Genomic DNA, 27,232 nt, shown 5'->3' on the forward strand with positions numbered 1-27,232 from the left:
AGGTTGGAAGTGTAGGTTACTTCCGTGCCGCAGTGCTTCTTTGCACCACACTGGCCCAATGAACATAAAATGACCAATAGTCTACTTAAGTGTTAGTGAGTTGACAGTCACATTGAGTTTGGCATAATTAAGTTTAGCATATTAACCGCCTGGCTCTCGAGAGGTCAGGTTGGAAGAGATACTTCTGCAGCCCAAAGTCAACATAAAACAGAGAATACAAAACTACACGTAATTGTTGCGATTTGGCCGTTTTGCCCCATGTTACATTTTTACCCAGGTAGCCTAGGCCTATAGGCTATCGAACTACAAAAATATATATTTCCTATAGCCTAAGCAGCAGTAGCAGAGTTAAGTGTATCCAGATTGTTTGGCAAATTTAATAGCAGAACCATTTGTGAGTGCGCTAAAGTTTCTAAATGCTTTGCGTAAAATGCACAATATCCTCTATTACATTTGTTGGTAAAATTAATCACAAAACCTGTTATCTTCATTAGTACCCTATCACGTCTGCGCTGTTTAATTTTTATTTAACTAAGCAAGTCAGTAAAGTACAAATTCTTATTTTACAGCCAAACCCTCACCTAACCCGGACGACGCTGTGCCAATTGTGCGCCGCCCTATGGGACGCCTAATCACTGCCGGTTGTGATACAGTCCGGGATCGAACCAGGGTCTGTAGTGACGCCTCTAGCACTGGGATGAAGTGCCTTCGACCGCTGCGCCACTCGGGAGGCCAAATATTCAACATTTAAAGTGCGTGCGTGGGGTGCTAAGCAGTCGGTCTGCCTTTACTCCACACTACACGCCCCCTTGACCAGCATTTGCCAATACAAGTTGTAATTTGGGTTCAATTCCCTCTTATTTTTATACAAAGGATGTTGACGATGTGCATTATGCCAGGAGGATGGATTTAAGAGGGCGGAGTGTCAGGTCTTTATAGCTTGGGTATATCTGCAGCAGGGCACATGGATACAAGCGGATACAAATGCAAATAAGTATTTCATACTGCATAGTCAGCGGCCACATGGAGTGTCGAAGTTTGATAGAAACGGATATAAAACAACAACTAACTGACCGCTATGTTGTACTGTATCCGACATGGAATTAATCTTTGTTCCCGCTGTAAATAATATGTATTGGAGTTAGCCGACGCGTGATTTGAAACGTTTATTTTTCGACGGGTGACAGGACATCTGAAGAACTATATGAAAACACTTTCTTGTGCATTTCTATCACACCGTGAGTCTTTTGCAGCCAAAGTATAATTGATTCTCAGTGAAATTCTTGAGGTTCGACGATAAGAGCCATTACGCATCGCCAAGAAACTTCACATCGGTCTGCAAATGATGCAGAGGAGACAGGGATGACAAACTGGTGAAGAAAGCGGATTTAAAATCCAGTAATATAATCCCTATGTAAAAATCAAATTTGTGTGACAACGGCTTCCATGGTGATTATTCATGATCCCATGTAGCAGAAAACGAATAGGCTACTAATAATCTTTGTCGACAGGTAACGCTGAAGTTACCGTGCGTTATTCAGTTATCTGGATAGCAATGTGCATGTGAACTGCAACTTTTAACAATCATTTTTATGACTTAATATTTACTAGATATTGCCACGTTTTCATTTACATTCGATATTCAGAAATGGTCACCTTTTGCTGAGGGCTGTTCACATTGGATTATAGAAACGGGCATGACTTTTTGGAACTTAATAAACTATCCATTTGGATGGTCAGTGGACATTTGTAAAAATCCTGAAGTCAGTTTTGATGCAGCCAAGTCTATGATTTGAATCCCTTTTTTGAATGATCCATTATCGCTAAATCTAAATGGATTTTTTTCAAGAGGCGAACAGAAACATGTTGCATCTCCATGCGCTACAATCAATCATGATACTTTTAGGGGGTAAGTGTGACATTATTTTAAACCATGTGTTTTGTGACCAATGCACACATGCAACTCATCTTAGCTCTATGATTTAGATATTTGAAGAATATAATATTTTATTCATTCTGGGATGCTTAAGCTTTACAATTGTGTTTTATGTTTCTCTTATTATAAACATTTTATGGGGTGTTCATCTAGTGAATTGGGTCGTTCCACCAATACTGTGCCTTTTGAGATGTGTAACCTGGTGAAAAAAACCCCATTAGATTTCACTTAATTCTAACATTCCATCAAAAGAGAACATGTTCAACTTAATAAAAAACATGTTTTCCAACCTCAAGAGGTTTTAAATAAAAAAAATGACAATAGTAAGTGCCTATTAAGTGCCAAATGAAGTAACAGGGTTGACCTTAACAGGGTTGATCATTAAGGAGGTGTTAATTATTTTACAACATGTTAATATAAGGTTCCTCACCCTGAAAGTAGTCTATGGGCCAGAATACATTTGAACCCATTGTTCGGTTTTCTTTAAACAACCACTGCAAACTTTAGCTAAATATAGCTACGTCCAGCTAAAAATCTATGGTAGTAATAGGGGCATGTGAACATTTTGATTTGGCCATTTAAAAAAATAACACGAGTTGATTTGAGTTTATTATAATTTTGGGGGGTTACAGGGGATGGCATGCCCTGTCATTTCCATAGATGTTTAGCTAGCGGTGGCTAAAGTTAGCTACAGATTGTAGTGGCTGTTTAAAGAAAACCGAACCATGGATTACTGGCCTACTGTCAGGATAGGGAACCATCTAACAAAATGTTGTAAAGTAGTGAACTACTCCTTTAAATAAGTCATAGATTTCCTTCTGACAGGAGAACTGGAAGCTTGTTTTTGTGCAACAGGGAGGGGCAATCAAATGCAAGCTTCACAAAAAAAAGAAAATAAATTGTTAAAACATTTCTAGCCCGTCTATGTATGGGTAACAGGATTGATGTGTTATGGTTGACCTACTCAGTTTCCCCCCCATAAAACAACAGAAAAAGGCCCAAAATAGTAGAACCAGCTCACCTGCTTTTACTCTATGATTTGATCATTAGCTTAGATGTTCAATGTTTTGTTTGAAATAATTATTTCAAAAGAAATAGTTTCCCCATATTAAAATTAGAGTTCAGTTCAGAGTTGACTTTAAAATGAGGGACAGGTTTTTCTTTTTTTTAACTTTAAAATAAATCACTAATGACATTAAATACATAATCTTCAGAAATGACTGTCAAAGCAACAAAATAACTAGGGCTTTATAATGATGGTGAAAACTTGGAGAAATGTTTGGGTTAAGTGGGTTAAAATCATTCTGGAGGTCAGAGGGTGCATGTCAAAATTGTGCATTTTTGCACTTTGGCAAGTCTTTATTCAGATTTATGGAATTCTACATTTGGTCTGTATTGATTGGCACTTCAATAAATATAAAAGGCTTTTAAAATTCAAGATTTGTGCACAATTTCTAATTGAAATATCAAAGGAACACAAAAGGCACTCATTTCGTAGAACGACCCAATTATAGTTGACCAATGTTAACGCCTCACACGGATAGCTTCCTCATGAGAGTCTTTCAACATAATTCTTAAAGCGAAGTGCTTACAACAAAAATTCAAGAACAAACTGATTTTCTGTCAGCATGGCTTTGTCCATTCCTTTCAGAACAGTTCTCTACACCCCATTCTCATACCCAGCTACATGTGACAGATGTAGGGTTGGGCGGTATCTAGATTTCTCCCATACCGTTTCTGTACCATACTGGGATGTACGGTATTACCGGAAGAGCAGACAAGGGGAGCTATAAAAAATTATAATATACAGTACCAGTCAAAAGTTTGGACACCTACTCATTCAAGGGTTTTTCCTTATTTTTCCTATTTTCTACATTGCCTTGATGACAGCTTTGCACACTCTTGGCATTCTCTCAGCCAGCATCATGAGGAATGATTTTCCAACAGTCTTGAAGGAGTTCCCACATTATGCTCAGCACTTGTCTGCTTTTCCTCCACTCTGCGATCCAACTCATCCCTAACCATCTCAATTGGGTTGAGGTTTGGTAATTGTGGAGGCCATGTCATCTGATGCAGCACCCCATCACTCTCCTTCTTGGTCAAATGGCCCTTACACAGCCTGGAGGTGTGTTGGGTCATGGTCCTGTTGAAAAACACATGATTGTCCTACATAGCGCAAACCAGATGGGATGGCATATCGCTGCAGAATGATGTGGTAGCCATGCTGGTTAAGTGTGCCTTGAATTCTAAATAAATCGCTGACAGTGTCACCAGCAAAGCACCCCCACACCATAACACCTCCTCCTCCATGCTTTAGGGTGGGAAATATACATGCAGAGATCATCCGTTCACCCACACCGTGTCTTTCAAAGACACGGTGGTTGGAACCAAAAATCACAAATTTGGACTCATCAGGCCAAAGGACAGATTTAAACCAGTCCATTGCTTGTGGTTTTTGGCCCGTCTCTTCTTCTTATTGGTGTCCTTTAGTAGTGGTTTCTTTGCAGCAATTTGACCATGAAGGCCTGATTCACGCAGTCTCCTCTGAACAGTTGATGTTGAGATGTGTCTGTTACTTGAACTCTGTGAAGCATTTATTTGGGCTGCAATCTGAGGTGCAGTTAACTCTAATGAACTTAACCTCTGCAGCAGAGGTAACTCGGTCTTCCTTTCCTGTGGCGGTCCTCATGAGAGACATTTTCATCATAGCGCTTGATGGTTTTTGCGACTGCACTTGAAGAAACTTTCAAAGTTCTTGACATCTTCAGAATTGACTGACTTTCATGTCTTAAAGTAATGATGGACTGTCTTTTCTCTTTGCTTTTTCGAGCTGTTCTTGCCATAAATGGACTTCGTCTTTTACCAAATAGGTCTATCTTCTGTATACCACCCTTACCTTGTCACAACACAACTGACTGGCTCAAACGCATTAAGAAGGATAGAAATTCCACAAATTAACTTTTAACAAGGCACACCTGTTAATTGAAATGCATTCCAGGTGACTACCTCATGAAGTTGGTTGAGAGAATGCGAAGTGTGCAAAGCTGTCATCAAGGCAAAGGATAGCTACTTTGAAAAATCTAACATATATTTTGATTTGTTAAACACTTTTTTGGTCACTACATGATTCCATGTCTGTTATTTCATAGTTTTGTTGTCTTCACTATTATTCTACAATGTAGAAAATAGTAAAAATAAAGAATCTCTGGAATGAGTTGGTGTGTTCAAACTTTTGACTGGTACTGTGTGTATATATGTGTCTGTACGGAACAAAAATAGAAATGGAACAATTTCAAAGATTTACTGAGTTACAGTTCATTTAAGGAAATCAGTTAATTGAAATGAAGTCATTAGGCCCTAATCTATGGATTTCACATGACTGGGAAAACAGATATGCATCAGTTGGTTACAGATACTTAAAAAAAAAGGTAGGAGCATGGATCAGAAAACCAGTCAGTATCTGGTGTGACAGCCATTTTCCTCATGCAGCGTGACCCATCTCCTTCGTATAGAGTTAATCAGGCTGTAGTTTGTAGCCTGTGGAATGTTGTCCCACTCCTCTTCAATGGCTGTGCGATGTTGCTGGATACTGGCGGGAACTGGAACACACTGTCGTACACGTCAATCCAGAGCATCCAAAACATGCTCAATGGGTGACATGTCTGGTGAGTATGCAGGCCATGGAAGAACTCCGACATTTTCAGCTTCCAGGAATTGTGTACAGATCCTTGCGACTTGGGGCCATGCTTTATCATGCTGAAACATGAGGTGATGGTGGCAGATTAATGGCATGAAAATGGGCCTCATCTCATCACGGTATCTGAAATTGCCATTGATAAAATGCAATTGTGTTCGCTGTCCGTAGCTTATGCCTGCCCATACCATAACCCCACCGCCACCATGGGGCACTCTGTTCACAGCGTTGACATACGCAAATCGCAGGCCCACACGACCCCATACATGGTGTCTGCCCGGTACAGTTGAAACCGGGATTCATCGGTGAAGAGCTCCCTTCTCCAGCTCAGTGTTCATGGAAGGTGAGCATTTTGTCGGTTACGACGCAAACTGCAGTCAGGTCAAGACCCTGGTAAGGACGACAAAGATGAGCTTCCCTGAGACGTTCTCTGACAGTTTGGTTGTGCAAACCCACAGTTTCATCAGCTGTCAGGGTGGCTGGTCTCAGACGATCCCACAGGTGAAGAAGCCGGATTTGAGGTCCTGGGCTGACATGGACGTACTGCCAAATTCTCTAAAACAACATTGAAGGCAGCTTATGGAAATGAAATGAACATTACATTCTCTGGTGACAGCTCTGGTGGACATTTTAGCAGTCAGCATGCAGGTTCCCTCAACTTGAGACATCTGTGGCATTGTGTTGTGGGATAAAACTGCACGTTTTAGTGGCCTTTTTTTGTCCCCAACACAAGGTGTAATTATTATGCCGCTATTTCTATTGTTTTTTTTTTTTATTAGCTTCTTAATATGCCACACCTGTCAGATGGATGGATTATCTTGGCCAAGGAGAAATGCTTACTAACAGGGATGTAAAAAAAATGTGTGCACAAAGTTTGAGAAAAATCTTCTTTTTGTGCTTATGGAAAATTTCTGGGACCAACACTTTACATGTTACGTTTATATTTTTGTTCAGTGTAGATCCTTATACTGATGACGCGAGAGTGCGCGACTCCCAATAGAAAAGCTTGGAGATGCATGCTATGGAGCAATCTAAATGAAACACAACCCACACACCACAGGAGGTTGGTGGCACCTTAATTGGGGAGAACGGGCTCGTGGTAATGAGTGGAGTGGAATCAGTGGAATGGTATCAATTACATTAAAACACATGGTTTCCAGGTGACTGATGGCATTCCATTTGCTGCGTTCTGGCCATTATTATGAGCCGTTCTCACCTCAGCAGACTCCTCTGCTACACGCAGAGGCCAGGCGAAAACAGGCACAGCTGAGGCTGGGCAGACCAAACCAAGCACACCATGCACGGCCGGGGATGGGCAGACCACACCATGCACAGCCGGGGATGGGCAGACCACACCATGCACAGCCGGGGATGGGCAGACCACACCATGCACAGCCGGGGATGGGCAGACCACACCATGCACAGCCGGTGATGGGCAGACCAAACCAAGCACATCGTGCACAGCCAGGGGAGGCCGTGTCTTTTAATTACATTTTTCAGATCCTTGCTAATAGTTGGAGACAGACACAACTCTGACAGCATTCTGAATGTCAGTACAGAATTAAATAGGCTAACACTTTCACAAAAATATAATTGCATTCACAAATCTAAATAGTGTTCATCAGGCTTCCAGGAGATGAGAACATTGTGTAGAGAATTTTTGGGAGTCTGTGAAAGCTTGTATGGTATATCTACATCCTAGTCTGGGTACCCAGATCAAGAAAAATGCATGCTTTTAGATAAGTAGCCTAGACCTTTTTCAATTCACAATCTCTGGTGCTCTCGGATTTGGTGTTAAAAAAAAGAATATATATAAGACATCAGAATGTATCATCATGGCAGAGCAGGGGACGTTGCTGTTACTGTTTCAACTGTTTGGTTGTTGTACTTTTTCACTGACATTGTAACTGAAGGATTAGTAACCATAGCAGCACAGCACCACTCTAAGGCCTCTGTCTGTGGATCACTGCCAGTAGTGGGTGATGGTGGTAGTAATGACAAGAGGACTGTTGCTTTGTTTTGTTTCTGAAGTATTTTGAGTGAGATTTTTGCTGGGTTGTGAGGATTTGTACGCAACTCAGAGGGCGAGAGACGGAATGGGTTCGAATTCTATTCAACAGGGTTGCCTTGGGTAGACATCATAGGTTTTTTTTATATTTTGTTTGTGTTTAGTACTATCCTTCAGCGCCACTCAACCCCTCCCATCTATCTCTGAAGACCATCCAGTTTTGATTTCAATTTGCCATGTATTTTTCAACTGTGTTGTGATGTTTCACAAAAGTTCTGAACCTTTCTATTCTCATAGAATCTACATATTGTGTCACAGATTATTCATTTTATATTCTAACAATGGATAGGTAGTTGAGCATGAAAATGAAATTAACTGTCTGGTGCACTTAAAGTTGTGATTGAGGCAGTCAAATGAGAGGCAGACAGATCGTAAAAGAAGCAGACAGTGATGCACTAAATTATTCAGCGAGACATTAACATCTTCATACATTTTGCTTCCAATTTGAATCAGATTGTAATCATTTTCTCTGGCTAATCGTCTGTTATCCTTGGGTTCATTCATTCTCAGTGTTCTGTAGAGGCCCCATCACATTTGTGTTAAAGAGGGGGCCCTGGGTGAGGAGGAGAGGCTGCAGGAGCAGATAGTGGTGTAGAGGGGAAGGTCGTGCTCCGTGCCAAATCAACCTCCTCTGCACGGAGCCCACAGAGCTCTGTGTTGCACTGGACGCTGTGACTGCCAGGGCGCCTCTGACTCACTGATGCCACACGGCCATGGCAGGACTACCCAGGAGTCACAGGCCCTTGGCACACCAAGGACAGGGCAACTGCTGTGTAGGATCAAACAGCTAAGACAGGACGGGAGGGTAGCAGGATGGAATTTGTGTTTGAGAATGTTCTGGATGTAGTACAGCCACTTAGGCCACCATGTAGTTGGCTAGAAATGAACAGTACCAGTGCACAGACACTGTTTCTGACTGAGTGTGGCCTCAGTGGTTTTGGTGTTCTTTGTTTAAAATAAGTGTAGACGATATGAACATTATGAACATTCACTCAGTGGAGTTAATGAAGATGAACCAGTTCCTGTGTGAAAGGCAGATGTACTGATTGAGCTCCGAGTGGCCAGTACCTCCACTCTGATTAGGAGCAGAGGATTATGGCACTTTGATTGGAGACACACAAACACTCAGGCTTTCCAATTACACTCAGAACCTCACTGCTAGTTACAGTTCTGTTCCTCAGGCCATTTACATGACTGATTAGAGTTGGACAAAAACACAATCAATCAGTGAATCTATTTCTTCTGTAGTTTCAACAGATCACATAATGCAATTCTAAGTAAAAGCTGGTGTACAGCACATAAAAAGCAGAGGATGTTTTTACATTGACCACACAGCCACCAGTGAAAGGACAGAGAATGTATGGGGCAGATAGATAGTGTAGAGCTGAGTCATGGTTTCATATATCCCAGCCCAGTGAGTAAACACCTCCGCTGCACCACTCTGATCCAAATCAGAGGGAGATGGCAGAGGCTAGAGGGTGCCTGTTTTGGCAGGAGAGGAGAGAGATATGATTGAAAGTCTGGTCAAATCGCCTACTAAAACAACCTTCATTGTAAGGGTTATCTGAGGGTCCGTGTTTGGTATGACATCGAATCGTCAAGCACAAGAGTAGCAGATATATTCGTGTCCTGTCTATTATCTTTAATTGTTTGTTATTCTTATCTCTTACTTTTTTCAGTTATTTTCTTAACTGCATTGTTGGTTAAGGGTTTGTAAGTAAGCATTTCACTGTAAGGTCTACACCTGTTGTTTTCGGTGCATGTGACAAATAAAATGTGATTTGATTTGATCCAATAAAGCAGCAATGTCCATCCATTTTGCTGTTGTCTCCCTGTACAAAAAAATACCCTTTTTGTCCATTACCACAGACTGACATTTTGATTAAAGTCCAACAATAAAAAAAGGTGCATTCCATCACAGATAATGACACCCTGTAGAAGGAGCTTTTGTATTTGCTGAGGACAACAAAGAAAATTAACTGTGTATAAAATGTGATCCAAATATCAGGCATTATCAATATTCAACATAAGCAAATCTGCAAATCTACTAGGCAGATCTCCAGCCTGAGAATGAGAAATACACTAGGCTAACCTTTTTGTTTCTAAATGCTCTCTGACTCACTCATCCCCAGCTCTCAGTAACAGCCTCACTCTGAATCACAGAGAGGTGTCAAGACTCCACACTTAACATAATCCTGACAGTCTATACACCTCACCACAAACAAGTAAATGGCCCTTGAAAATATACACCTGTCATTGCCTCTTCTAATGCATTTAGCTCTGATTCCTCCTATAGATGCTGACAGTTACTCACAGAGACGTCACTCTGATGGTCTGTAAACCTTCATCCAGCCACCTGTGCATAATTGTTTCATTCCGAAAAGAGATGCAAAACAAATGTGCATGGCAAAGATGCATCTATCCAGCAGAGAAGCATTTTTGGGGAGAACAATTCCGATATCTACACAGCTTGCCTTGAAAATTCAACAGGGTTGATGGGTAGACACCATAGGATTTCTACCGAGATGTAAATCACCTTTCAGTGTCACAGATTATACATTTTTATATTCTAACAATGGATAGGTAGTTGATCATGAAAATGAAATGAACTGGATGGTTCACTTAAAATTGTGATAGAGGCAGTCAAATTAGAGACAGACAGATTGTAAAAGAAGCAGACAGTGTATGCAATAAAGCGTGCAGTTTAACTTAAATGCCTCCAAGCACAACATATTGCATTAATATCTAATATCATGTTGTGCTGGCTTAGTATTTTCTCCAAGGCTGTCTGCTACTGTAATAACATCTCTAGTAATGCAGTAATGAAAACATAATACCTTTGCTGCTTCATAATTAGACACTTTTCAAATTTAGCTGAATGTTTTTTTTGTTCTGTATGTTGAACTTAGACACCAACAGTGAGATCTGTTCTATGTACAGTAGGAAACCAGCCAAGCAAAACTTGAACAATCTGATATGAAGGTTTGTGAACTTCAACTTGAGTACAAAACATCTTCTTTATAACGAAACTGGGCAGTAAGTAGTCAGTGATAATGTGATTATCCCAATTCTGAGTGTAGGCCTTCTACAGTCAGTAATGAGTTGGGTGGTCCCACCCCACACAGTAATGAGAGCACAGCTGTGAATGTTGCATGGTAAACCATAGCTTTGAACCCAGACAGATTGACAAACCGGAGGTCCTCTGTTTTGACCTCACAAGGCTGGAGAAGGGAGAAAGCACAAACACTGAATCAGCCTCAACATCAATAATTACAATTAATTGCCCTCAGTTCCACTCTTTGTACATCATTTATTCAATCCCACCAGTAACCATTACAGTAACTTCCATTATCAAATGCAATGAAGGGTCAAACTCAATGAAAGGAACAAGTGAACAGCTGTTGCCAACAGATTAGTAACTTGAACATTTTCTTATCAACTTTATTACTTCTTAAATACTTAAGTGTTTTATTGAGTCTACAAGCTGTTTCCCAGAACATCCAGGTAGATTTGAAGGCAATCCATGAGGGGTTCAAAGACAACCCAGAGTGGAGCCCTTGTTTTGGTATAAGCTGCTAGAAATATATGGGCAACCTATCAATACCCCCTTCAGATCTATCTGCTGAAGGTCCCAAAGGGGCTGTATCGCTGAGATTACACACAGAGGGCATCTTTACCTCCACACTACCAATGGACCCATAGCTGAAATTCACAGCAAAAAAAATGCAGATTTTACAATTGCATTTTAATCCATTGGTTTAGGCTGTGTTTCCCAAATATTCCAGGCAGCATTTTAAATCAATCTTCTGTTTATATTTCACTTCCCTTTTCTCATTGCAGGATGTGAAAGCTGAAGGGTGCTAGTTGTAACTCTTATCACACATGTCAGGGGACAAAGGATAGTGGCTAACCCTGGGCATTGTGTGGTGGATCCATAGATATCCTATTCAATTACATATTAGAGCCTGTAAGTAAGCATTTCACTGTAAGGTCTACACCTGTTGTATTCGGCGCATGTGACAATTTTATTTGATTGGGTGAATCATATGAGAGTGGATATCACACTCATAGTATACTCAACAAAATTATAAACACAACATGCAAGAATTTCAACGATTTTTCTGAGTTACAGTTCATATAAGGAAATCAGTCCATTTGAAATAAATTCATTAGGCCCTAATCTATGGATTTCACATGACTGGGCAGGGGCGCAGCCATGGGTGGGCCTGGGAGGGCACCCCCTGGGAGGGCACCCCAGACCTCCCGGGCCTACGCACTGGAGAGCCAGGCCAACCCACAAAGGGCTTTATTACAGACAGAACTACTTCCCCGCACCCCCCTCCTCCCCCTCTGACAACCTCGCAGGTGAAGAAGCCAGATGTGGCGGTCTTGGGCTAGCATGGTTACACATGGTTTGCGGTTGTGAGGCCGGTTGGATGTACTGACAAATTCTCTAAAATGACATTGGAGGCCGGCTTATGGTAGAGAAATTAACATTCAATTTTATGGCAACAGATCTGGTGGAAATCCTGCAGTCAGCATGCCAATTGCATGCTCCCTCAAATCTTGAGACATCTGTGGCATTGTGTTGTGTGACAAAACTGCACATTTTAGAGGGGTCTTTTATTGTCCCCAGCACAAGGTGCACCTGTGTAACGATCATGCTGTTTAATCAGCTTCTTGATATATCACACCTGTCAGGTGAATGGATTATCTTAACAAAGGATAAAATGCTCACTAACAGGGATATGCACAACATTTGAGAGAAGTATGCTTTTTGTGCGTATGGAACATTTCTGGGATCTTTTATTTCAGCTCATGAAACATAGGACCAGCACTTTACATGTTGCGTTTATATTTTCGTTCAATGTATACAGTGCATTCGGAAAGTATTCAGACCCCTTCCCCTTTCCACATTTTGTTACGTTTCAGACTTATTCTAAAATTGATTACATTAATCTTTTCCTCATCAATCTACCCACAACACCTCATAATGACAAAGCGAAAATAGGTTTTTAGAAAAAAACTAAAATACCTTAAGTATTCAGACCCTTTGCTATGAGACTTGAAATTGAGCTCAGGTGCTTCCTGTTTCCATTGATCATCCAAAGAGATGCTTCTACAACTTGATTGGAGTCCACCTGTGGTAAATTCAATTGATTGGATATGATTTGGAAAGGCACAAACCTGTCTATATAAAGGTCCCAAAGTTGACAGTGCATGTCAGATCAAAAACCAAGCCATGAGGTCGAAGGAATTGTCCGTAGAGCTCCAAGACAGGATTGTGTCGAGGCCCAGTTCTGGAGAAGGGTACCAAAAAATGTCTGCAGCGTTGAAGGTCCCCAAGAACACAGTGGCCTTCATAGTTCTTAAATGGAAGATGTTTGGAACCACCAAGACTTTTCCTAGAGCTGGCCGTTCGGCCAAACTGAGCAATCGGGGGAGAAGGGCCTTGGTCAGAGAAGTGACCAAGAACCCTGATGGCCACTCTGACAGAGCTCCAGAGTTCGTCTTTTAAGATGGGTCAAACTTACAGAAGGACAACCATCTCTGCAGCACTCCACCAATCAGGCCTTTATAGTAGAGTGGCTAGACGGAAGCCTTAGACTGGGGCAAAGGGTCACCTTCCAACAGGACAACGACCCTAACCACACAACCAAGACAACACAGGAGTGGCTCGGGGACAAGTCTCTGAATGTCCTTGAGTGGCCCAGCCAGAGTCTGGACTTGAACACGATTGAACATCTCTGGAGAGACCTGATAATAGCTGTGCAGCGACGCCCCCATCTAACCTGACAGAGCTTGAGAGGATCTGCAGAGAAGAATGAGAGGAACTCTCCAAATATTGCTGTGTCAAGCTTGTAGCGTCATACCCAAGGAGACTCGAAGCTGTAATCACTGCCAAAGGTGCTTCAACAAAGTACTGAGTAAGGGTCTGAATACTTACAGTACCAGTCAAAAGTTAGGACACACCTACTCATTCAAAGGTTTTTCTTTATTTTTACTATTTTCTACGTTGTAGAATAATAGTGAAGACATCAACACTTTGAAATAGCACATATGGAGTCATGTAGTAACCATAAGTGTTAAACAAATCAAAATATATTTTAGATTGGAGATTCTTCAAAGTAGCCACCCTTTGCCTTGATGACAGCTTTGCACACTCTTGGCATTTGGCCGGAGCAAGGAGTCTGGGTAGCCAGGCAAGGTTATTCATTGACAGGGATACAGTTAATGCTGGGACAGTCACAGCAGCTGAAGGAGGAGACAGCATGGTTTGTGTGCCAATGATGCCAAATGTAAACTATCTATGCTTGATCCCCAATTGCATCTGGATGAGAAGTAGGGATGGAAGATGGGTATTTCTCCTAGCCAGCAGTCCCATTGGGACACCATTCAGTAGTTTCAATTAAAAGAGTGGTGAGGTTGAGAGATCATATTACAGTTTGAACTTTAGGGAGATATGAGAAAATGTACTTAATTAAATAAAATAAAAGAATGGGTATGTTTAGCCCTTATAAATGACTGTTTTATGAGGTAGCAATTTGCCTATTCTGAATGTACTATCTTACAGTAGGATTCAATATAGAGTCAGTGCTTTTCCTCCCATTCCATTTATGTTTTCTGTGTGTGCTCTGTAATTAATGTGCATAACCTCCACCAACAAATGTGCACACACACATTCTCTCTCACTCTTTTCCCCCCCTCTCTGTCTCCCCCCTTACAGCTCTATGAGCTGAGCCGGAAAGCTGTTTTTCTTCATTAATAGTGGAAATGCAATCTCTGAAACATTTTTGTCAAATCAGTGAAAATGTATAGTTTCCAACTACAGTAATAACTTGCTTAAACATATACAATAAATACACAGACCCATAGATGACAAGCAACAAAATGAATGAGCTTATCATGGACTACAGCAGACAAAGAGGGAGCATGTCCCCATCCTCATGGACGGGACCACAGTGGATAGGGTCAAAAGCTTAAAGTTCCTCGGCTGTCCACTGAGGACCTGAAATGGTCTCGCCACACTGACACCGTGGTGAAAAAGGCGCAACAGCGCCTCTACAACCTCAGGCGGATGAAGAAATTAAGAATGGCCCCTTAGACCCTCTCACGGATGGGCGACGAATAACCCGAACGTCTAGCATTTCAAATGTTGCGAGTTTGAATCTCATCGTGGATAACTTTAGCATTTGAGCTAATTAGAAACTTTTCAACTTCTTACAAGTTTTTAGATACTTTGCAACTACTGTTACATGTTACCTAACCCTAACCTTAATTATTTTACCCAACTCCTAACCTTAACCCTAACCCTAACCCCTAGCCTAGCTAACGTTAGCCAGCTAGCTGTTTACATTTACTTTGTTGACCACCATTGGAGTAAAACAAGTTTATATATTTTGGGTTATGATGGTGTACAATAGTTGAACTAAGTTCATGAGGCATTATAAGTTAAATTCTTCAAGAATCAATCGGTACATTAATTTATATGTCCAAAAATGTATGTAGCAACTACTGATTGCCCCTTTAAAACTACAAGGGAACATCCTGGTATTGCAGTGATTGGCAATGTCCTATTTTAAGCTACTATCTCAAGTTTTTGTGACTCAAAGGGGCTATAGGTCCTCATTATGAGCAATAATATTGGAGCATCTCACATCATTGATGATATTATTCAGTGCTTTTTTACTTCTTGTTTTTAACTTTAGCTTTACCATGAAAAGCTCCATGGTTGTGGAATGGGAGAGATAACGGGCTTGTCCCGGTAGCATTCCTCAAGACTAGATTGCTTGACTGTCCATCTTGGCAGTCAGGCAAGAGGGCTTTGAAAATAAAATGTGCTCAGCATTTCCCTTCGCACAAATATTTATTTTTACTTAAGAGACATTGTCTGAAGCAAGACAGCACATTGCTTTTCCTTGTGATCTAGTCTGAAATAGAATACTCCCTCTCCCCTTGTTGTGTCCTTAATGGCTTTCTTCTCCTGGAAAAAATAGAGCTACTTAGTTCCCACTCTGACAGCTTTTCGGTTTAACCACAGATTTAGAGCCAGTCAATCTGGAGCCGCAACAAAGGTTATTTTAAAAAGGAAAGGGCCACAGTGAGGTGAATGCACACTTCCTCTTTCTACCGCATTTTTAATAATGGGTTATGAAAATAAATAATTTAAGGCTATTTGTATGTTTTGTAATGGCTTTCGCAGTGAAGACCTACTGTATCTGTGGATTTTTTCCTTCAAAGGATTGCAATATTTCCATAGATACATAACTAAGATAGTATGGTTCTGTTTTCAGTAAATGCCAAATTAGCAGAAACTATGAAAAGACAGATTAAGCCAGGAGTAAGGTCTAGTTGAAAAAGTGATTTTCTAGTCTGGTTCCCTTCGTAGAAATGCAGTGTTGTCATGTTGTAGAATGTATTGTCCGGTAATATGGGTGACCCTGGGCCTGTGTGAGTGTAAAATAATACTGAGCTACCATGCTGCACAGGCTTTTTATGCACCAGCTCACCATTTTAAAAGCTTGTATTATACATGCGTTCCTTCATCAGCTACAGTACTGCCACAGTACCCGGTTAGAAGGAAACTCAAGTCATATGAAACAAATTATGAAAGGAATATCTGGTCAGCTTTGTAGTTCTAGACAGATGTTTGACTGTAGTTGTATATTGGTGTGAGATACTAGCTTCTCTTCCCTGGCAGCCTAGGATGATCTGATCTCAGTGAGGTGTCTGAACTGTGGTGGCGTATTAAAGAACATCCTGAGGCTGAATCTAACTGACACATCCTCCATCCTCTAATGTGAGCTGCCCTCCATTTCTCACAGCCATTAAAGAAGACTGTAGCTCAGCCAGTCATTGACTTTAAACCTGAACACTTCCTTCCACCACCATGCATAACAAATGGTTGCTACTGCTACACTGAGGTGTTGTGTTGTTATAGTCACACGTAGAGACCTATACTGTAGAAATATCCTGTTGAATATTTAATTTTTTTTATCTATTTGACAGATTTTAGAATTTTGAGGGGAAATGACTAACGAGAGGGTTTGAAAAGGTGTGTGGCAGTGCGCAGATTACTTTCTTGCCTGACATCACACAGCCACCTATTTGATATGCCATTTTTAGACTCTGGGTATTGTGGCAAACCTCTTCAAAGTTAGGAGCGTTTGTCACAAATTAAGTGGGAAACTGTCACCAAAGTCAGCCCAGAATGAAAGTTCTTTCGAATATGACAGTACCTGTGTGTTTGTTTCGCTGTCCTGGTCCACCCAGGCCGCAGGTAAGGTCAAGGATAGCAGGGTTCGGTACACAAATCTGGTTCTCGGTAGGTCCAGGTCTAAACGCCAACAGGTAAGTCCAAAACAGTCCAGCTCGTACACGGTAAATCCAGCCAATGTAGATTGTCTCTTTCTCTATGGTTCATAGATCCTTCCCGCCCTCTCTCTCTCTTCCTGGTTTTTCTTGACCTTTTATCTGTGGGTCGGCTCCACCTTCTGAGGGTTCCCCTTGCTTCTGGGAATTGTAGTTTTGGCAGTCGGCCATTTTGTGATCTGTAGTTCTGATCGGGGTGGCCATTTTAGTGATCGGGCAGAGCCCGTTTATTAGTTCTGCCCTCACATATCTGCCATTTATCACTCGACCCCCTTCTTTGCCACACATCTCCCCCCCTAGATCCGACCCCCTAGGTCGGGCTACCGCAGCAAAATATGCGTGCATGCGGGATAACCCATCCACATTTCCCATTTCCTTTCCTGCTCTGTGTTTCAAGTCAAAGTGAAACGGTTGGAGACTCAAAAACCACCGCATCACCCGAGCGTTCTTCTCTTTAGCCCTATGCATCCAGGTGAGTGGTGCATGGTCACTGATGAGGGTGAAGTGGCGCCCCAGCAGGTAGTATTTCAGGCTTTCCAGAGCCCACTTTACTGCCAGCGCCTCTTTCTCAACAACTGAGTAGTTGGTTTCCCGTGGTTCCAGCTTCCTGCTTAAAAACAGGATGGGGTGTTCCACCCCTTCTACCTCTTGGGACAGCACTGCTCCCAAGCCGACCTCTGAAGCATCCGTCTGAACCACAAACTCTCTCTCAAAGTCTGGTACCACCAGCACTGGATTACAGCAGAGGGCCTCCTGTAATGTCCTAAATGCTTTGGTGGCCCTTTCATCCCACTTGACTATGTTTGGCCCTCTGGCTCTAGTCATGTCGGTGAGTGGGGCGGCCACTGTGGCATAACTTGGGATGAACTTCCGGTAGTACCCGGTCAGCCCTAGGAAGGCTCGAACCTGCTTCTTATTTACTGGTTTCGGCCATTCTCTAATTGCCTCCACCTTCTTACGTTGGGGTTTGATTTATCCTCTTCCCACTGTGTATTCCAGATACTCCGTTTCCTCTAACCCCACATAACACTTGGCAGGGTTCGCCGTGAGCCCTGCCTTTCTAAGGGCGTCTAACACCGCCTGTACCCGGGGTAAGTGGGATTCCCAATCTGGGCTGTAGATCCCCACGTCATCTAAATAAGCTGCGGCATATGTTTGGTGCGGTTTTAGGACCTTGTCCATGAGCCGTTGAAAGGTGGCTGGGGCCCCGTGTAGGCCGAATGGCATGACGGTGTATTGAAACAAACCGTCAGGGGTTGCAAAGGCTGTCTTTTCTTTGGCCCTGGGGGTCAGAGGAATTTGCCAGTACCCTTTTGTCAGGTCCAGGGTCGTAATGTACCGAGCTTTACCAATTTTCTCCAGTAGTTCGTCTACTCTGGTCATGGGGTAGGCATCAAACTTGGAGATTTAATTTACCTTCCGAAAGTCGTTACAGAACCGCAAAGACCCATCGGGCTTGGAGACCATCACAATTGGGCTAGACCACTCACTATGTGACTCTTCGATCACTCCAGCTGTCAACATTTTCTCCGTCTCTGCTCTAATCGCTGCCTGTCGAGCCTCGGGTACCCGATATGGCCTCATGCTCACTTTTCTCCCTGGTAGGGAAACGATATCATGAGCTGTAACCTCAGTTCGGCCGGGTACTTCTGAAAACCCATCTCTGTTTTTCTGGATCAGGGTCTTTACTTCCTGTACTTGTGCTGGGGACAAAGTAGGTGAAATATTTACTTCAGCTGTCTCCTGAGTGTGTGTGGGGTACGTGACCATTAGTGTTTCTCTCTCTCTCCATGCTTTTAACAGGTTTATGTGATAGATCTGTTCCTGGGGCCGTCGACCTGGCTGTCGGATCCGATAATTAACTTCTCCTATTCTCTCCAGTACTTCATATGGTCCTTTCCATGTGGCTAGTAGTTTGCACTCTACCGTGGGGATCAGCACTAACACCTTATCTCCCGGTTGAAATTCCCTCAGGGTAGCCTGCCGGTTATAAGTGTGCCGCTGGTGCTCTTGTGCTTGTCTCATGTGCTCTCTGACGATGGGCATGACTGTGGCTATCCTGTTTTGCATTGCCGTGACGTGCTCTATGACACTAGTATACGGGGTGGATTGGTGTTCCCAGGTTTCCCGGGCGATGTCTAAGATTCCCCGGGGGTGCCTCCCATATACCAGCTCGAAGGGAGAAAACCCCAGCGAGGCTTGAGGAACCTCTCTAATGGCAAACATCAGATATGGCAACATGCAATCCCAGTTTTTCCCATCCTTGTCGATTACCTTCCTGAGCATTGACTTCAGGGTCCGGTTGAATCTCTCAACCAGCCCGTCCGTCTGTGGATGGTAAACCGATGTCCTCAACTGTTTCACCTGCCACAATTTACAAAGGTCCGCCATAAGGCGGGACATAAAGGGGGTCCCCTGGTCAGTAAGGATCTCCTTTGGGACCCCAACCCTGGTGAACAATAGCACTAGTTCCTTGGCGATATTTTTGGAAGCCATTGTCCGAAGGGGAATGGCTTCTGGGTAGCGAGTGGCATAATCTAGAATGACCAGAATGTATTGGTGCCCTCTGGCAGATTTGGGTAGTGGGCCCACTATGTCCATCGCTATCCTCTCAAATGGCGTTTCGATTATGGGGAGTGGCACTAACGGGCTTCTAAACGCTGGTCGGGGAGCTGTTACCTGGCACTCCGGGCACTCTCCACAATGCCGAGCCACTTCAGCCTGAATTCCTGGCCAGTAAAACCTCCTTACAATCCGGTCTCGGGTTTTATCGATACCAAGGTGTCCACCCAGAATGTGCCCATGAGCTAGATCCAGTACTGTCTTCCTGTACCGGGTGGGGACCAACAACTGTTCCACCACATCAACCCCTATTTTTGAGACTCTGTACACCAAACCATTTTTCATGATGAAGTGGGGAAAACTATTAGGCATCATCCTATCATTTATGGGAGTACCATCTACGACCTGCACGTCTGCTCTGGCTTGCTGCAGGGTTGGATCCTGGTGTTGGGCCATCCCGAAATTAGTCATGGACCCTGCCAGGTCTGCTGGTTCTAGATAGTCGTCCTCTGGATTCAGATCGACCCCAGCCCCACTAGTACTGGGCTGTTCATTATCAACGAGGTTTGCCACTTCATCCTCCCCTACTAGTACCTGTGAGGTTGGCCCCTGGGAGACCTCTTTTCTTGGCCTTGGTTGAAGGCCCCATGCTTCTTCCTGCTTGGTCAGGGTTGTTGGCTTCTCAAATATGCCGTTCTTTTGACCTAACTTCGCAAAGTTAGGAAAGTATCTACCCAATATTACATCATATGGCATCTTTGGGACCACGCTGACCTCATAAACCAGCAGACCGTCCTCTGTTTGTATGCTCACTAATGCTGTGGGGTACAGACGGGTATCCCCATGAATGCACGTAACACTGATATCCTGACTTGTATCCAGTTTATGCGTCGACACTAGGTTTGCAACGACCAGGGTTAGCATACTGCCAGAATCCAGTAGTGCTTCAACCTCCTTCCCTTCAACCTTCACCCTGCACATATGTTTGTTTCTTGATCTTTCAAGTACAGTGGTTACCACGGGACATGCATACCATATCTCATCGTCTTTTTCACCGAGGTTACATTGCATTAGCTCTTCTTTAATAGGGCAGTAGGCTGCAATATGTCCCGGTCGATTACAATTGTAACAGATAATAGGGTTCCGGGGGGGAGACCTCCTCGACCCCAGTCCCGGTTTCCGTTTTTTCCCTTAGTGTCTCGGCCCGATTCTGATTCTTTCCTCATGGCCCCACGCTGCTCTCCTCCCCCTCCACCTGTTGGGACAGTCTTACCCTGTCCGCTGGTTCGCCCAGGCCTGGGGAATGGGAATCTTTCCTCCTGCGCCTGCTCAGCTGTTCCTGCCGTACAATACCGTTCAATCAGGCCCACGAGATGGTCGGCGGAAAGTACCTCGTTCTGGCCAACCCATCGTCGCACTTCTTGGGGTAGACCTCGCTGAAACTGGTTGAGTACGATGGTCTCGACGACCTCGGCGGACGAACGGGTCTCCGGTCGCAACCATTTCTGTGCCAGGTGAATCAAGTCGAACATCTGTGTTTGGGGGGGTTGTCCCGGTCTGTAGGACCACTGTTGGAAGCGGTGTGCCCTCACGGTATCGGTCACTCCCAGTCTAGTCAGAATCTCTCCCTTGAGTTTATCGTAATCCTGTGCATCCTTCAACTCCAGGTCGAAATATGCTTTTTGAGCGTCCCCTGCCAGGTATGGTGCCAGAAGCCCTGCCCATTCTTCTTTCGGCCACTTCTCCCTCTCTGCCGTCCTTTCGAAGGTGGTAAGATATGCTTCCACATCATCCTGCGCTGTCATTTTTTGAAGAAAATGATTGGCCCACCTTTGGGTATTTGCAGCTGGTAACTGACCCCAATTTGGTCCGCTAGCCCCTTTAGGCCTTCTCTTAACTCCCGGGTGTTTCTCTCTTGCTCTTCTCTGAGCAGCTGGTTGGTGCGGTGCTGGACCTGTAACGTGTCCTGATACATTCGCATTGCATCCTGATGAGCTATTTGTTGAGCTCTAGTTGCCTCTTGTTGGGCGGCCGCCGCTTGTAACAGGGCCTGTATGGCTCCCTCCATACTCATTTTCCTGAAAAAACAGTCCTAACCAAACAAAGCCCCCCCCCCCCAAAAAAAACCTTACTCCCCTTTGGAGTGCTAACTAAACTTTTTTTTTAAATGTTTATTTTTTCTACCTAACCAGCGGTATGGTTAATCCAGTGCCCACACTCTCCACCACGTGTGGCAAACCTCTTCAAAGTTAGGAGCGTTTGTCACAAATTAAGTGGGAAACTGTCACCAAAGTCAGCCCAGAATGAAAGTTCTTTCGAACATGACAGTACCTGTGTGTTTGTTTCGCTGTCCTGGTCCACCCAGGCCGCAGGTAAGGTCAAGGATAGCAGGGTTCGGTACACAAATCTGGTTCTCGGTAGGTCCAGGTCTAAACGCCAACAGGTAAGTCCAAAACAGTCCAGCTCGTACACGGTAAATCCAGCCAATGTAGATTGTCTCTTTCTCTATGGTTCATAGATCCTTCCCGCCCTCTCTCTCTCTTCCTGGTTTTTCTTGACCTTTTATCTGTGGGTCGGCTCCACCTTCTGAGGGTTCCCCTTGCTTCTGGGAATTGTAGTTTTGGCAGTCGGCCATTTTGTGATCTGTAGTTCTGATCGGGGTGGCCATTTTAGTGATCGGGCAGAGCCCGTTTATTAGTTCTGCCCTCACATATCTGCCATTTATCACTCGACCCCCTTCTTTGCCACAGTATGTGTCTTCTGTAGTACAAAGAGGAGAAGGTTACATGCCAAGCTAGATGCTTAGCCTCTGACTGGAGAAGTACAGTGAGGGAAAAAAGTATTTGATACGTTTGCCCACTGACAAAGAAATGATCAGTCTATAATTTTAATGGTAGGTTTATTTGAACAGTGAGAGACAGAATAACAACAAAAAAATCCAGAAAAACGCATGTCAATTTTTTTTTACAATTATTAGCATTTTAATGAGGGAAATAAGTATTTGACCCCTCTGCAAAACATGACTTAGTACTTGGTGGCAAAACCCTTGTTGGCAATCACAGTGGTCAGACGTTTCTTGTAGTTGGCCACCAGGTTTGCACACATCTCAGGAGGGATTTTGTCCCACTCCTCTTTGCAGATCTTCTCCAAGTTATTAAGGTTCCGAGACTGACGTTTGGCAACTCGAACCTTCAGCTCCCTCCACAGATGTTCTATGGGATTGTGGTCTGGAGACTGGCTAGGCCACTCCAGGACCTTAATGTGCTTCTTCTTGAGCCACTCCTTTGTTGCCTTCGCCGTGTGTTTTGGGTCATTGTCATGCTGGAATACCCATCCACGACCCATTTTCAATGCCCTGACTGAGGGAAGGAGGTTCTCACCCAAGATTTGACGGTACATGGCCCCGTCCATCGTCCCTTTGATGCGGTGAAGTTATCCTGTCCCCTTAGCAGAAAAACACCCCCAAAGCATAATGTTTCCACCTCCATGTTTGACGGTGGGGATGATGTTCTTGGGGTCATAGGCAGCATTCCTCCTCCTCCAAACACAGCGAGTTGAGTTGATGCCAAAGAGCTCCATTTTGGTCTCATCTGACCACAACACTTTCACCCAGTTTTCCTCTGAATCATTCAGATGTTCATTGGCAAACTTCAGACGGGCATGTATATGTGCTTTCTTGAGCAGGGGGACCTTGCGGGCGCTGTAGGATTTCAGTCCTTCACGGCGTAGTGTGTTACCAATTGTTTTCTTGGTGACTATGGTCCCAGCTGCCTTGAGATCATCGACAAGATCCTCCCATGTAGTTCTGGGCTGATTCCTCACCGTTCTCATGATCATTGCAACTCCACGAGGTGAGATCTTGCATGGAGCCCCAGGCCGAGGGAAATTGACAGTTCTTTTGTGTTTCTTCCATTTGCGAATAATCACACCAACTGTTGTCACCTTCTCACCAAGCTGCTTGGCGATGGTCTTGTAGCCCATTCCAGCCTTGTGTAGGTCTACAATCTTGTCCCTGACATCCTTGGAGAGCTCTTTGGTCTTGGTCATGGTGGAGAGTTTGGAATCTGATTGATTGATTGCTTCTGTGGACAGGTGTCTTTTATACAGGTAACAAGCTGAGATTAGGAGCACTCCCTTTAAGAGTGTGCTCCTAATCTCAGCTCATTACCTGTATAAAATACACCTGGGAGCCAGAAATCTTTCTGATTGAGAGGGGGTCAAATACTTATTTCCCTAATTAAAATGCAAATCAATTTATAACATTTTTGATATGCGTTTTTCTGGATTTTTTGTTTGTTATTCTGTCTCTCACTGTTCAAATAAACCTACCATTGAAATGATAGACTGATCATTTCTTTGTCAGTGGGCAAACGTACAAAATCAGCAGGGGATCAAATACTTTTTTCCCTCACTGTAGCTATTGTTCTCAGGTCTCTCAGGCAAGGCGGATGAGGCAGTCATTGTTCCACAGATATTCTTACTTCTCTGTATGCACAATTATCATTAACCTCTCTAGGGCCAGTGGGACAATTTCGTCCCACCTACGTAACAGCCAGTGGAATCCCGTGGCGCGTTATTCAAATACCTTAGAAATGCTATTACTTCAATTTCTCAAACATATGACTATTTTACACCATTTTAAAGACAAGACTCTCGTTAATCTAACCACACTGTCCGATTTCAAAAAGGCTTTACAACAAAAGCAAAACATTAGATTATGTCAGCAGAGTACCCAGCCAGAAATAATCAGACACCCATTTTTCAAGCTAGCATATAATGTCACATAAACCCAAACCACAGCTAAATGTAGCACTAACCTTTGATGATCTTCATCAGATGACAATCCTAGGACACTATGTTATACAATACATGCATGTTTTGTTCAATCAAGTTCATATTTATATCAAAAACCAGCTTTTTACATTAGCATGTGACGTTCAGAACTAGCATACCTCCCGCAAACTTCCGGTGAATTTACTAAATTACTCACGATAAACGTTCACAAAAAACATAACAATTATTTAAAGAATTATAGATACAGAACTCCTTTATGCACTCGCTATGTCCGATTTTAAAATAGCTTTTCGGTGAAAGCACATTTTGCAATATTCTGAGTCGATAGCCCGGCATCACAGGGCTAGCTATTTAGACACCCACCAAGTTTAGCCCTCACCAAAGTCAGATTTACTATAAGAAAAATGTTATTACCTTTGCTGTTCTTCGTCAGAATGCACTCTCAGGACTTCTACTTCAATAACAAATGTTGGTTTGGTTCAAAATAATCCATAGTTATGTTCAAATATCCTCTGTTTTGTTAGTGCGTTCAAGACACTATCCGAAGTGTAAAGAAGGGTGATGCGCCCGACGCGTTTCGTGACAAAAAAATTCTAAATATTCCATTACCGTACTTCGAAGCATGTCAACCGCTGTTTAAAATCAATTTTTATGCCATTTTTCTCGTAAAAAAGCGATAATATTCCGACCGGGAAACCGTGATTACGTTCAAAGAGAGAGAAAATAAAAACATGGGGTCGCCTCGTGCACGCGCCTCAGTCTCATTGTCCTCTGATAGACCACTTACCAAAGGCACTAATGTTTTTCAGCCAGGGGCTGCAAAGACGTCATTCAGCTTTTTCCCGGGTTCTGGGAGCCTATGGGAGCCGTAGGAAGTGTCACGTTACAGCAAAGATCCTAGGTTTTCAATAAAAAGAGTCAAGAAGCCCAAGGAATGGTCAGAGAGGGCACTTCCTGTACAGAATCTTCTCAGGTTTTTGCCTGCCATATGAGTTCTGTTATACTCACAGACACCATTCAAACAGTTTTAGAAACGTTAGGGTGTTTTCTATCCAAAGCCAATAATTATATGCATATTCTAGTTTCTGGGCAGTAGTAATAACCAGATTAAATCGGGTACGTTTTTTATCCGGCCGTGTAAATACTGCCCCCTAGCCCTAACAGGTTTTAAGAGTAGTTTTGATTACTTGTCATCGATGACATTGTGTGCAATCAGTGGTAATGTTTTTTCAATATTCTGTAGATTTCCTGATTTGTGATAAGAGGAAAAGAGGTCAAGTGGTACTGTAGGTGTTATACTGTCCAATGAAGAGAGAGTGAAGAGGTTTGTCAGGGCCACTTGTAGCTGTTAAGGACCAGAGCAATAGACTCTCTCCACACGACTCTTGTAAGGACTATCCTTGACTATCCCCCCCAGCTTTGATTTTTTTGGGTTTCTGTCATGTCAGGAGGCAGAGGTAATATTGAAAAGGCAGCCACGTTCTCTCCACAGCTCCACCAATCTGTCTTCCATCACCTCGGTCCACACGGTGCGTATTGTTTTTCCTTCGCTCTTCGCCATCATTGTTTTGGTCTCACGTGCTGAGTGCTCTTTGACTATTGGCAGTAGTCCTTGCCCAATTGTGTCGTTGCACTGCTCATACTACAAGATGCACAACCAACATTTCTGACATGGCAGAAAATTATCTGGAAATCTGTCACGGGTCTGGAACCGAACAGCCATCATCAGTGCGTCCTTGACCCGCTCAAACTACGCGAGTCCCGACGTAACTGATCCTAGCCCAAGTTTATAGGATTTCACCCTAATCATGAAAATGTTTCTGGGACAGCAAAAATGTGGCAAATTCATGGCAAAATCGTTTAGTGTATGCCCGGCATAAGGTAACAGCCCGATGACGATAGTCACTATAATTCCTTATATTACAGCAATGTATCTGATCTTTTTTGTCTTCATATTTTGAACTGTAAATCTTCTGCAATGAATATCGCTGAGCTTCAAGTTGTGGTCTGAGAGCAATCCTTTTGGGTAATATGAAAGTGTAAGCAGCATTTTACTGACCTGTGCTTAGTCAGATGTGGTGAGAATGGAGATTTCAGTGTGTGCCGTTTCCTGTAGTGAGACCGGCGGAGAAGTGAACTATATTTTTTTACAATTAAAATGTTTTGCATTTTCTCATCCTCATAATGTTTACTGGAACATTTTTATTATGGTTACATACTTTATTTTTTACACCCGTTGTGCCCTGCACCGTGCAGTATGTTGTCTGAGCAGCAGTGTATAGATCTTTGGTGGGTTTGTGTCCACTTATTCCCCTGGTCTGCTCTCATTATTAAATGTCCCTCAGTGCACACAAAGAGGCCGACTCACTTTGCCCTCCGTGAGGCCCTGTGTTTGCCCTGATTTACGATATCACTTTGCAATAAAGATCAGTGTAAGGGCAAGAGATTCATTAGGCGGCCAGTTTATGTTTTAGAAAAGTCCGGAGCGGCCCTGGGAATACTGATTGGCCCACAAATCTGTGCTTGTCTCATCCTCCCTGTCCAGGCCAAAAGCTCTCTGGCCTGGCCTTGTATCCTCCCCTACAGCCGTGTGCGCTGCCTGCTCTGGCACAATGGAGCCCTTCTTCTCTGCAACCAGGAGACCAGTAATGTCTACAGCCCAGCCCAGGTCACTCACTGATTGATAACCTTCTTTGATAACAGTGTTCCAGACGCATCAGGCCTCATCACAGCACCTGATTGTTCCTTTTTAGCAACTAATGGTGTCCCCGCTGTCTCTCACAGCAAGGCACATTGGGACGAGAAT

At 43.4% G+C, this 27,232-nt stretch overlaps 1 protein-coding gene across 1 annotated transcript in view; it reads left to right on the forward strand.

Annotated features, from left to right (window-relative positions):
• Positions 1-773: 773 nt before the first annotated feature.
• The window catches only part of LOC106585532 (transmembrane protein 132C), a 217,694-nt gene continuing 191,235 nt past the window's right edge, over positions 774-27,232 (forward strand). Inside the window, exon 1 of the mRNA XM_045706869.2 lies at positions 774-1,909. Within this exon, the coding sequence (XP_045562825.1) occupies positions 1,834-1,909 (76 nt within the window). The 5' untranslated portion in view covers positions 774-1,833. The remainder of the gene's footprint in view (positions 1,910-27,232) is intronic.

Source organism: Salmo salar, chromosome 24 (genome assembly GCF_965601325.2).
Source record: "Salmo salar chromosome 24, fSalSal1, whole genome shotgun sequence".
Classification (NCBI taxonomy): domain Eukaryota; kingdom Metazoa; phylum Chordata; class Actinopteri; order Salmoniformes; family Salmonidae; genus Salmo; species Salmo salar.